This window comes from Pseudorca crassidens, chromosome 1, assembly GCF_039906515.1.
Source record: "Pseudorca crassidens isolate mPseCra1 chromosome 1, mPseCra1.hap1, whole genome shotgun sequence".
In the NCBI taxonomy this organism is placed as follows: domain Eukaryota; kingdom Metazoa; phylum Chordata; class Mammalia; order Artiodactyla; family Delphinidae; genus Pseudorca; species Pseudorca crassidens.
In genome coordinates this window covers 137,441,026-137,453,983 of record NC_090296.1, presented here as the reverse complement: position 1 = coordinate 137,453,983, position 12,958 = coordinate 137,441,026, and the positions used below count along the sequence as shown (strand labels likewise).

The 12,958-nt window shown below is 42.6% G+C and overlaps 1 protein-coding gene across 1 annotated transcript in view; it reads left to right on the top strand.

The window, feature by feature from the left end:
* MCTP2 (multiple C2 and transmembrane domain containing 2) overlaps window positions 1-12,958 on the top strand; it is a 248,047-nt gene that overhangs the window by 80,201 nt on the left and 154,888 nt on the right. The window contains exon 3 of the mRNA XM_067695625.1: window positions 290-398. Coding sequence (XP_067551726.1) covers window positions 290-398 — 109 coding nt within the window. The remainder of the gene's footprint in view (window positions 1-289; window positions 399-12,958) is intronic.

Sequence of the window (12,958 nt, the reverse complement as noted above, 5' to 3'; positions counted from 1 at the left end):
CATGGGTGAGTTTAGGGGGATGTCAGATGTCGGCATGCAACTTACCTGCTTCTTCTTGGGAAGTTAATACTGTGAAGCTATTGTCATGAATTCTCATAGAATCCCGCTGGGGAGAAGGATAAAGAACAGTGTAACCATGTCATCGACATGGGTGGGTGGGAGCAGAGGATGACGCTCACAGATTCGCCATTACAGTGATCATCTTTTTTCCTTAAATGAAGAAGTGTTTCCGACATTCTGTTTCTTGGGCCTAAGACAACTGACTTCAATGCCTTCTCCATCTGTGCAGACTCTCGGGGAAGCCGGCGACGGCTTGAGTAACCTGCCCAACCCTTTCGCCTACCTCCTCACCATCCACCTGAAAGAAGGCCGGAACCTGGTGGTCCGGGATCGCTGTGGTAAGGCCTGGCTCTGGGCGCCCTTGGTAGCCTGCAGACCTCTTCCTCTCAACTCTCCTGTCAACCTTGCTAGTCACCTTTTTCCATCTCAGCATGGCTGGTGCTAGACTGGAGCTCAAATCTGAGCTTCTCCAGGTATCAAGGTATTTGCATTGAGTTATTGAAACACATGGAATCTTACTGTCCTTTTTTTATGATTAATAATAATCAAATATTGATGATCACATAACGTTATTGTAGAATGAAATAAGATCGCTGTAAGTGCTTTATGGCTGGTATATAACCACTGCTAAAGAAAATGTTTCCTTGATCCTAGTTTAATTATCCATGAGAAATACGTAAATACATTCTTGATCTAAGTTAGCAAACATACGCATAGATGGAAATGCCCTTTGAACCACCCTCCTTCCTGCCCTGAAATCCCACTGGACTCCCCTCCCTCTGGGTAACATCTGTTATGATGTTATAACATATGTGATTGATCTGTTCACCTTTGCTACCTCTTTCTGTGCATTTACACACACGTATATTTCTTAATTAAAGTGATATCTTAATATCGTTATTCTGCAGTATTATTCTGCATATTCCATATTCTGCACTAAGTTTTTTTAAACTTTACAATATGAATTAAAAAATTTCCATGCTTTTCCACATAACTATATCTCCCTTCTTTTAAATACTAATAGTATTCCATAGTATGCTGTGTTAAGTATCTGTTTCTCTGCTGATGATAGTTGTTTTTTCTTACTTTATCAGCCATATAAATGATGCTGTAATAAACATACTGTGTATGGCTCCATACACAGATAAGAATATATCTTAGATTAAAAATAGTGTATGTTTAAGAGCAGACAGTGGAGTCAGACTGCCTGGGCTCAGTTTTTTCCATTTATTGCTATTTGATTTAAGAAATGCTCCTGGATCCCCCTGTGACTGAGGTTCCCCATCTGTAAAACAAGAACATTAGTAATGACCTACCTTATAGGCTTTTAGGAGGATTGAAGGTAGTGACTTAAAACTTTGTTGGGCTTCTAGCACTTAATAAAAGTTATTAAGCTCAGGACAGAACCTAGAAATGCAATTACAGGATCCTGAAGATGCACATTTTCCAATGTAAGAGATACTGGTACATGGCCCCCTAAAAGGTACAGAGTATGTCCTCTCCTACACTATGGTTATGTGTTCCCTACCTTGTCGCCATTGAATATTTCCTTTTATCACTCTGCTTAGTTTTTGGCAATCTTCTAGGTCAAGTGTCCACTTGTTTTAAGTCGTGCTTCGTGGATTATGATGGTGATGAACATGGCCCTTTGTAGTTCCTCTCCTGTGAATGGCTCTCTGTATCCTTTGCCCAGTTTTCCATTGAGCTTTTCCTTCTAAATTTTTTTTTCTTTTTTTCTGCGGTACGCGGGCCTCTCACTGCTGTGGCCTCTCCCGTTGCGGAGCACAGGCTCCGGACGCGCAGGCTCAGCGGCCATGGCTCACGGGCCCAGCCGCTCTGCGGCATGTGGGATCTTCCCGGACCGGGGCACGAACCTGTGTCCCCTGCATCAGCAGGCGGACTCTCAACCACTGCGCCACCAGAGAAGCCCTCCTTCTAAATTTTTGTGAGTCTTTAAAATTTTCAGCATTCATTTGTTTGTTGGGTGTTGCAATTTTTCTTCGCCAGTCTGCTGTTTACCCCTCATTTTTATGGCCTCTTTTGTCCTTCAGAGGTTTAACATCTCATTACAGGTAAACATATCTGTTTTTCCTTTGTTGTCTCTTTTCATTTATTTCTTTTAGTAGGTGGGACCTTTTATTCTGAAGAATTTTGTGTCTTTCTCCAGGTCTTTGCCAGTCTGTCCTGCTAGTTCCTCTCTACTTTGTTTTGGAAAAACTGTGAAACGGAGGATGGGTCTCCCTTCCATTTGTCTTCTGTGTCTCTTACTTCTTCTTCCTCATTCTTGCCATTACATTTTTTTTTCAGGAAGAATTCCTCAGCCGGGCCTTCCAGCTCACTGTTTTCTCGTCAGTTGTTATGATCATTGTGATATTCTGTTCATCTTTTGAGTTGGCATTTTTTTTTTTTTTCATTTTTAGAACAGGCTATTTCATGCATGAGAGGTTGCCGTCAGCTTTGACAGCATTAAGTATACGTTGAAAATCTCCCGTTTGGTGCTTTCTCCCTCGGATATCCTTGGGTTGTGTTTTGCGCTCCTCTTTCTATTTGTGTGTCCCTGTTGCCATCTGTGGATGCTGTTTTTACTTACTGTGTCCTGACTTCACTGAGCATAAGCAGGGTTGGGACATGCAGCCAGACAGGGAGAGCCAGTCGTTCAGGCCGGCTCCTGGTGATGCCCCGTCATGGAAAACCTTCCTCAATGGCTTCCTGCCCACGCTCACGTTTCCTGCTTGCAAGTGCCTTTGCTGGTCACTGCTCGGCACCAAAGGGACAGGGCAGTGCTGGGCCATCCAGCTGCTCTATGTGTGCTGTGCCAAGCAGTCACCGTGGTACTTGCTCAGGCCATCTTCTGCTTCCTGTATCCACTGCCTCCAAGCTGGAGCATCCCTGGTTCACCTGTCATCCTATCCTCTTGGCCCACCTCTGCCCCTGAAACTTTTTCTGCTGTGACTTTCTACTGCTCCTGTTTTGGACTGTGGGTTCTTCCATCAATCTGATCTCACCGACTTCCATCTTTTAGATCTGCATATACCCACTTTTTAAAAACAAAATTACTATCTTTCTCTTTTCTGTCTCTTTCTCTCTCTCTCTCTGTCTTTTCGTAATTTCTCAGGATTTCAAAATGGTGAACAAATTTCACTTTCTACTTGTTGGTAAATAGTGTTTTCTGTCAAAGTTATAATTTCTTATCCATCAGTTGTGCAACTTCTTGTGTACTGTCATTGTGTACTATTATTATAAATGTCTGCATCTTAATAGATGGCTCTCTTAAGGTTATTTTGAATGATTTGGGGCAGATAGCAATCTTGTACCTGAAATCACATCTGAGGGACACGATCATAAACTAGAGTGAGGTGCCTGCCCACAAATATCCTGACTCTTGCTCAGAACCTGCAGTGTCCAGTGGATGCTTCTGTCAAATGATGCTCATTATGGAGCTCGATTTGGAACAGTTTATCTGGAGATTGGAAGTGTGTTCCACAGAGAGCACATTTAACTCTACTGGAAAGAAAGTGCTCTAAACCTTTAAAATACACGTCCTGTTGTAAATTTTTGGAAAGCTCCAATATAGTGTGTAACTTCGGGGCTGTGCCTAGGCCTTGGACCTCTTCCAGGACCAGCTGCCCCTTTTCCAGTTTTGCCATCTGTTCTGATTATTTATCCCTAATTGATGTGAGTGATCTGGCCACACCACCCTTGATATATCACACCAGTACCCTTACAACAGATACTCAGGAGACAGTCAGTAAACCTGGCAGATGACGGGGGAGCCGTTGCCTACATCAGAAAATGACCGAAACAATAGGGTTTTTGTGTGCTACTCCACACCTCGCTGCTTCAGGGCCAAAGGAGAGACTGTAATCTGTGCTCTAATCCCGTCAATACCATCTCTCTCTTTGTAGTTTCATCCGAGTTAAGCATCATATGACATTTGGCTTTATCTTGTGTCAACCTAATATAATCCAAGGATAAATACCTAGTAAGCCATCTAGATCATAACCTGTTTCAGCACCTATATCTTTTACAACCAGTAACATTGTTCCTGTCTCTTTTATTTATTGGGAAGATTAATCATTATCTATTAAGAAAACATCCCCCTCTCAGCAAGTGCTTCTCCTAGACTTTGCAGTGTGGCGTGCCTTCCTTACTGTGACTGTGTTCAGGACTGCTCGATTTTCACAGGTATTAAGGTAGTGATCAGGGCATGTTCGGTGCCCACTGTTGATCTGTGCAGGGATCATAGTCACTGGCGCCTGTGCTGGCCTCCTTTGCCCCGGACTGACATGGCTTATTGCTATGCCAATATTTTCTATGGAGCCCAGCCCACCCTCAGAATTTTATCCAGCACAGTCCTTCCGGCCAGTAGTTCTCAAATTTGAGTGAGTATCAGAACAACCTAGAGGGCTTATGAAAATACACATTGCCCACCCCCAGAGGTTCTGATTCAGTAGGTCTGGGGTGTGGCCCGAGAACTTACATTTCTGACAAGTTCCCAAGGGATCACGATTGCAGCTGGTCCAGGAACCACCTTGTGAGGACCACTGCTCTAGACACTGGGTGGTAGCACTTGAGCAGAAACACGTGCTTCTCCTGGTAGGGAGAGTTTCAATTCCCGATTAGACACAGCGTTTTCTTTTCTTGGGGCCGGACCTCATTATGCATTTGCACTCTTACTCCAGTTGTATTCTCTGAACATAATTTAACGTGGTATTCACCTCATTAACATAATTAGGTACAGAGAACGGTGTGATGTGCCAAAGTACCAAAGATAAAAGGACTTGTGAATTATCTATGAATTTACACTACGCTGTATCACATGTTCTCCGATTCTCTGGATATGGGATCGATAGCCGATAGTTTCAGTACTAAATGTCCTTCAAGATCTATTCACATGGCATTTCTGTCTAGTCTTTTATATTTTTCACGGACATAAGCTCCCTGTCCTCTTGGTCCTATGAAAATTTTACCTCTGTAAACCATACACCTTTACCCTCAATTGGATAAATGCCTCTTCATCCCTGTTGCTATTAGTGCTATATTAGCTGGGTAACCGTTTTATTCATCTTCGTATGCCCTACCGTGCCATACTGGAGGTTTATACATAGAATGCTTTTAATACATTTTAGTTCTTCATTAGGGAAATCCAACTTAAGTGCCGGACTTAAAGGCAAGGAGTATTAAAGACTATCGTGAAAGGGAAAACATCTTCCCAGGGGGGAACAGAGTTCCTTCACTCACACCTTGACTCAGCAAGCGTTTATTCAGTCCCTTCAGTGAGATGAGCATCACACTGGTACTCGACTGGGACCTAGTGATAGAGTCCAGAAAAAAAAAGACTTACATACAAGCAACCCATTTAACAGAAGTCCTGATTCAGGTGATTGAAGTACAGAGACTAAGTGACTTGACCAGGGACTTGCAGGGAGGCAGTGGCTGAGGCAGGACTCACCAGAATGGGTGGTTCTGGGGGACAAGAGGAGGAATGAGACATTACAATCTACTTCTTGGCTTGTGATTTCTGATGGTGACTCACTCATTCTCAAGTGGAATTTACCCATCTGCAAAATGGGCATGATGTAGCTTGCCTTATAATGTAGTTGTAAGAACTGAAAAAAAGAAAGTGTATGTAACATAGTGCCGTACATAGAGAAAATAGTCAATAAATGGTAGTGTGCGTGTTATGGTAATTAATGAATAATGATAATGAACTTGGCCCGTGATCCTGACTCCCACTGCAGAGCTGGTTCCTGTGATCCGTGTCAGCTTTCCCATCAGTGACCTCGGACACTTGGCTCTTAGTTTGGGTTAATTTGTCAGTACCCTTGTGCTCTCTCTTTATGCCCCGTCTTCAGTATAGGAGTTGATTTATGTTTTATTTTACATATATTCAATCATGTCTTTTATATTTGTCTAAAATATAATCAATTTGATCAAATGTTGATTTCACTTATGACAGGGATGCGTTCAAAGTGTTGTTGAACTGTGTTGCACCGTTGACTACAGAGGACCTGCTCCAGGATATTTAACCCAATTGTGCCATCACTCTTGGTGAATTTTTAGGGAGAAAAATATTTTTTGATGAATCATTCCCTGCCGAGGGAAGAGGTCACCATTTTCTTTGGATTATTACATAATCATTGCTGCGTAGGTAACATTCCATCTAGAACATGGGTTGGCAAACCTTTTCTGTACAGGGACAGAAATGAATATTTTAGAGTTTATGGGGTATAGGTCCATAAACTTAGTGACAGCTACTCTGCTGGTCTAGTGACCAAACAGCCATAGATAATATGTAAACCAGTGGACATGACCATGCTCCAGTACAACTTTATTTCTAAAAACAGGCACGAGGCTGGATTTTACCCATGTCCAAAATTTGCTGACCTCAGTCTAGAATATCATGATCTGATTTTGGATTTTCTCTTGGAGAAGCTGCTTTTTAAGAGTAGCCAAGTACATCTTTATTTAAAATAAGGAGGTACAAGCTAATGAGGAAGTGATCGAGTTGTGAAGCTCATGTTTTCAAATGAAGTATCTGGAAAACATCTCAGTAATGTGACATAAAATAATGCAGAAAAATCTAGAGATGTTGGGTAGTAAAAAGTCATTTTTTTCCCCCTATATTTTCACTGGGCAGTGAAGTGAAAAGTCGTCATATCTCTCTCAGGAAAAGATGTTTCTGACATACCTAAAGAAAGGATGTTCACAGGCCCTTATAGGGTTTGTGATTGAGGACTGGAAACTTTGTCACTCGGCCCATCCAGAAAGAAAGAGGAGAGCCTCTCAGAAACAGGGATCCCCCCAACTTCTCACAGGGTTATGAATCCATCAGCTAGGGGCTGGATGATGGCTTTCCCTGGTGTAACGAGTGCTGTGAACATTTTATCTAAATCTCTCACTTCTCTGGCTCAGACACAGGGCTGGTTTGTTAAGTAGACTATCAAGTTGTGATTTTGAGATTTTCTGGGAGATTTGGTAAAGTTTGTTATACTAGGAAGTTGCTAATTCTAAACAATGTACAGGTCTAGCGATGGTGTCAGGAACGTACTGTTATGTAGTCGCCACCCAGAGCATCCCAGGGTCTTTAGCTGTCAACTCCTCTATTCCTTGTACAGAATAGATAGATAGGGGCGTGTGTGTGTGTGTGTGTGTGTGTGTGTGTGTGTGTACAGTGAATAAACCCAGCAAAACCCACAGCTTATGAAAAAGAACTGGAGTTAGTGAGTGACTAAGCAGTAACTCACCTCGCTGTCATGATCATGCCTGTCCATCTGTGAGTCACTGTGGATGTAAGACCAGTATCATGGAGCACTGAGAGGTTTTGATGAGGTCCCTCTGGAAGTGTGGCCACGTTGAGAAGATTGCCTCTTACAGGTCATTTTCCAGTTCCTCAGGAATTTCTCTTCAATTCCCTGGCGTGTAGTCCTTCAGCTTTGACTAGACTTGACCCACTGTTGGAGAGTTCTGTGCTAAACAGCCTCTTTTTTGTTTTTCCTTTGCTGGGCCACTTGGGTTGCTACAGTGGTCTTTCTAGGAATGAGCCTTACTTGGATGCTGTAAAATGCCCAGGCATTTCCTGAAGCCCATCTTCCCAAGCCATCTCTAGGAGAAAACTCGAGCCCTCCCTGTCTCTCTGCTCTGTCCCGGTTATTCCCTGTTGCCTGTCTGCTGGTCACACATTCCCTCCTTTTCTGTCACCTAATTTTCCTTTGCTCTATCTTTCCACTCCTCTCCCTCATCCCAGCTTCTTCCTTTTACTCCTTTATATTTCCCGTTTCCTTCCCACTCTTTTTCTGGGAGGTTCTACAGACTGTATTGTTTTTGACCAAACCAGACACCTGTATTAAGTTCTCCGTCTGAGCCATTGTCTGGTTAACTCTTGAGGGTCCATAATTTCGAGATTGGTAAAGCAGAAGGAATGTGGTAGGACCAATTCATTTTATTTTATTTTATTTATTTATTTATTTATTTATTTATTTACATCTTTATTGGAGTATAATTGCTTTACAATGGTGTGTTAGTTTCTGCTTTATAACAAAGTGAATCAGTTATACATATACATATGTTCCCATATCTCTTCCCTCTTGTGTCTCCCTCCCTCCCACCCTTCCTATCCCACCCCTCTAGGTGGTCACAAAGCATGGAGCTGATCTCCCTGTGCCATGCAGCTGCTTCCCACTAGCTATCTATTTTACGTTTGGTAGTGTATATATGTCCATGCCACTCTCTCACTTTGTCACAGCTTACCCTTCCCCCTCCCCATGTCCTCAAGTCCATTCTCTAGTAGGTCTATGTCTTTATTCCCATCTTACCTGTGGGTTATTCATGACATTTTTTTTTCTTAGATTCCATATATATGTGTTAGCATACGGTATTTGTCTTTCTCTTTCTGACTTACTTCACTCTGTATGACAGACTCTAGGTCCATCCACCTCACTACAAATAACTCAATTTCGTTTCTTTTTATGGCTGAGTAATATTCCATTGTATATATGTGCCACATCTTCTTTATCCATTCATCCGATGATGGACACTTAGATTGCTTCCATCTCCTGGTTATTGTAAATAGAGCTGCAATGAACATTTTGGTACATGACTCTTTTTGAATTAAATGGGAGAAAATATTTGCAAATGAAGCAACTGACAAAGGATTAATCTCCAAAATTTACAAGCAGCTCATACAACTCAATAACAAAAAAAGGACCAATTCATTTTAAGTCTAACTGCTTCACAGTTTGGTTGACATATAGAGAGTGTTGAACCCTGGCTCAGTGTCCCATGAAAGGGAATGCGGCCAAGAAAATATTTTGGTGTCCTCGAACTGGTATTGCTAATGCCAGCAGCCCTGTTTTCTAGGCCTGGCATGAGCACCATGTGACATGGGCAGGCCTCTTGTCTTGGAAAAAATGCACCACTCAAAGCTTAAATCCCGGAGCATTAATTCCTGGAAAACAACAGCCCTTTCATTGAAACCCTGTGTTTATTGTTCCTGTGAAGGGTGGTTGCATAGTGTCCTGCTGTGCACTAGCATACTAGGTTGCTGATGCCCTCTGGTGGCCACATTTCAATACTGCAAAAGGGAAAGAAAAGTCCATTGCAGGAGTTCACTGCAACATCACTAGGGCGTACACATCCCTTCAGCTGTAGGCCTGAGGGCTGAGGGTTCATGGTCGTCTTCTTGATGTGAGTTTTAGGCAATGACAATTCGTGACCCATTCATCCAGCAAACGGTTCTCTAATCCCAGCCCAGGTAGACTGGGACAGCTGTTTTCAGAGCAGGGACAGGTACTTTTGCAGATTATAGGAAGAATGCATTGGATAAGTCATTTTCCTATTTGAAAGGAATGGTTTAGACAAAAATTTTTAAAGATCTCCCACTAGTGTGAAAAGTTGGCCATGCAATAGGGGTTTAATAAATTACGAAACTGCTACCAAAACGTTCAAATGTCAGGCATCTCTGATTTGGGTCCTGTTTGCCTCTTGCGATTTAGTAGGTTGATTTTAAAGATTGTACCATTTCTATGATTATATATTTTTCTTTAAAAAGGAAAGGATGCTCTTGTATTAGACCTAGAGAGGAACATTCTCCTCATTGCAGCTGTGATTGGGGGACAGGCTGGATGTTTCTAGAACTCTGTGTTATATGCTGAGGATCAGCCGTGTAGCTTCCCAGCAGGTGTGCTGTGAATGGGATGCACTGAGGGTTCACCCCTCTGCCTCCGGGCAGCTCTGTGGGCTTGGGCCAGCCCCTCAGCAGTCTCTTCGGTATACTCTGTGCTGCCCAACACAGATGACCTTGTTTGTGCTAGGATGGGAAGTGTTGGGGGCACTGGACAGTGGGTCAGAGTCACAGACTCGGGGCACAGATCATCTGAGTTTGAATACCAGCTCAGACATCATCCAGCAGTGATTATGGGGTTTAACCTGGTGCGTGTGCTTATGGGGATGTGTGCGTGGGAGGGGTGACATAGCCATGTACAGTGGCCACGAGCTATTATTATTGCTGTGTCTGGTTCTAGTTATTCTTCTTTCGGTTTTATTTCTGTGTTTTCCCTCTGGGAAAGGCAATGACTTGTGGCATTTCCGCCAAATTTATTAGGGCCCTTCTTCCCAGTTTCTTGATAATTTGTCCCACCGTTTGCATACCTCTTGTTTTTCTCTTTAGATTTTTTTTTTTTTTTTGCGGTACGTGGGCCTCTCACTGTTGTGGCTTCTCCCGTTGCGGAGCACAGGCTCCGGACGCGCAGGCTCAGCGGCCATGGCTCACGGGCGCAGCCGCTCCGCAGCATGTGGGATCTTCCCGGACCAGGGCACGAACCCGTGTCCCCTGCATCGGCAGGCGAACTCTCAACCACTGCGCCACCAGGGAAGCCCTCTCTTTAGATTTTGTACTCCTCACCCCCTGCCCACTGCCAGCAAGGCAAAGGGTTGGTTAAGGTTGTTTTCTGAGACCAGTTCCTGATTTCTTGTCAGTGCAACAGCAGAAATGAAAGAGACACTAGTTTTTAAGGGTGCATTATTTGAATAAGAACCCCATTGTGAATTGATGGTTTTATTTTCTTCATCTTAAATTTGACTCAGAAGATGCCCCTCAAGTTTCATAGCGACCAACATGGGAAAGCTTGGTGTGGATGAAGTCATCCCAGTAGGTCATTACTTATTGAAATTTTTTACTGAATGTACTACACTGATCTGATTTTTAAAAAATACTGAGTTCTAAAGTAAAATAGGATCTGACTTCAAATTACTTGATGATTTGCTAATTTTGCTTCACATATATATTTTTTCTATATTATAAAAGTTCTATTTTGAGAAGAAATTAAAAGCAGTAGCACACCTTTCTTTGTTTAATTAATGTGCCAGTTTAGGTTATCATTCCAGATTTTAATTACTAGTAATAATGCTACAGAAAACATTCTTGTACCTACATCTGTGTGTCAAACTTTATTTCTTTGCAAGTCATTTATTGCAGTGAATTGGATGTTTTCTGTCACATGATCTGACTTCTCAAGATTCTACTTAACAGAATTGCCAGTTCACTCTTGAGAAACACCTCTATTTTGCTCATCCGCCAGGAGCATATGAGTGTTCCACTTCCCGTTTCTCAACTCCACTGTGTGTAGATTATCTATGTCAATTTTGATAAAGAAGAAGTATCGTCTTGGTCTTGTTTTAATTTATGCAGAGAAATTTGGACCCTGAGATATATTTGGTTAAGAGATATTTGCTTCTCTTTTGTACACAGCCAACTCCATCCACCTCTGTGGCTTATTCTCCTGGTTCCTGGATATGTTCATGTATATTTTTCTACGTTGTCATTTGCCTTTTAATTTTGTTTATAAAGTTTTTGTTGCAAACCTCTTTTCCAGTCTTACACTTTTATTCTGGAGAGTTTCCTTTCTTCCTTGCATCCTATGCTTTTGTACCTTGAAAGGCCTTTTCTCTCTTGAGAGAGATGCATTAACCTATATTCTTTTCTGTCTGGTTTTACATTTTTTTCATTAATCTCTTTGATCTGTATCAAGTTTATTTTGATTTCTTGGCCCAGAGTCGGAACTTAGTTTTACTTTTTGCCAAATGGGTATTTAATTAACTAGGACTACATTTTCCTTTCCCTAATGATTTGATGGCCACTTTTCAATTGGGTATTAAAATGCAGTCCATATGAGGGTCTGCGTTTTGGATTTCTCTTTGATTCCTATGGATGTGTTGTTTTGTTCCAGTGCCAGCACCACATCACAGTTGTACTGTACTGAAGGGTCACAGTCAATACTTTTTATTTTGCAAAAATTGGGGCTTTGCTTCGCATTGGAGTACCTACTCTGAGCACCAGATGGCGCTCGATCATTGGTGTGCTTGTGTGGGAGCAACGAATACACATCTGGTCAGCTTATTCAGAAAGATGCTCATTCATTAGCAAACTTGAAACTTTAAAGATGCAAACACCCATCCTGAAACCCAGGTAGCAGTTGGATTTCCTCCACTTGGTGGGTTTTGGTAGCCTGCCAAGGTCCCGCAACAGGGATGGGGAGCCGAGTTTACACCCCTGTGTACTTCTGATCACCTCATCAAGAATAGGGGTGCAGGCATCTCTTCTTAGTGACCACTTCAACAAAAGCCAGTTTGTTCAATTACTCACCAAATGGCCCATTTACTGAATCCATCAGTATATTGACAATGTTTTTCATTCATCTATTTAGAAAATTAAGTGTATAACATTATTGGATGAGAACTTTTAAAAACAACTTTGGGGCTTCCCTGGTGGCGCAGTGGTTGAGAGTCCGCCTGCCCATGCAGGGCACGCGGGTTCGTGCCCCGGTCCGGGAGGATCCCACGTGCCGCGGAACAGCTGGGCCCATGAGCCATGGCCGCTGAGCCTGCGCGTCCGGAGCCTGTGCTCCGCAACGGGAGAGGCCACAACAGTGAGAGGCCTGTGTACCCCCCAAACAAACAAACAAACAAAACAAACAAACAAAAAAACAACTTTGGAAGGTCTCTGGGTCATATTAGTTAATCGGCCCTGAAGACAAAGCCAGAACAGCATCTTAAATAATATTTAATTTGTCTCAGGCCAAAGAAAATGATAGAAAGGAATGGACATGGCCTGGCTTAAGTTGAAGATCCCACAAAGGGGATGACTAAAGACAGAAAAAGAATATTAGGGGGAACAGAGGTGGTGAGCAGGCAGAGAGTAGGGCAGGTAGGGAAGTCTTGGGGTGGGGTGGGTGGGGTGAAGGAAGTTTTGGGGGGAGCATGGTACAGGGGGAGAATCTGAAGGCCCCATGAGGACCTCACTCTCCACAGCTCTCTTAATTCCCCTTGTTTATTCTATACAAACTTTAAAAATAGTCAAAATAAACAGTTTTGGTAAAACTTTATAAATAGTTAAAATAAG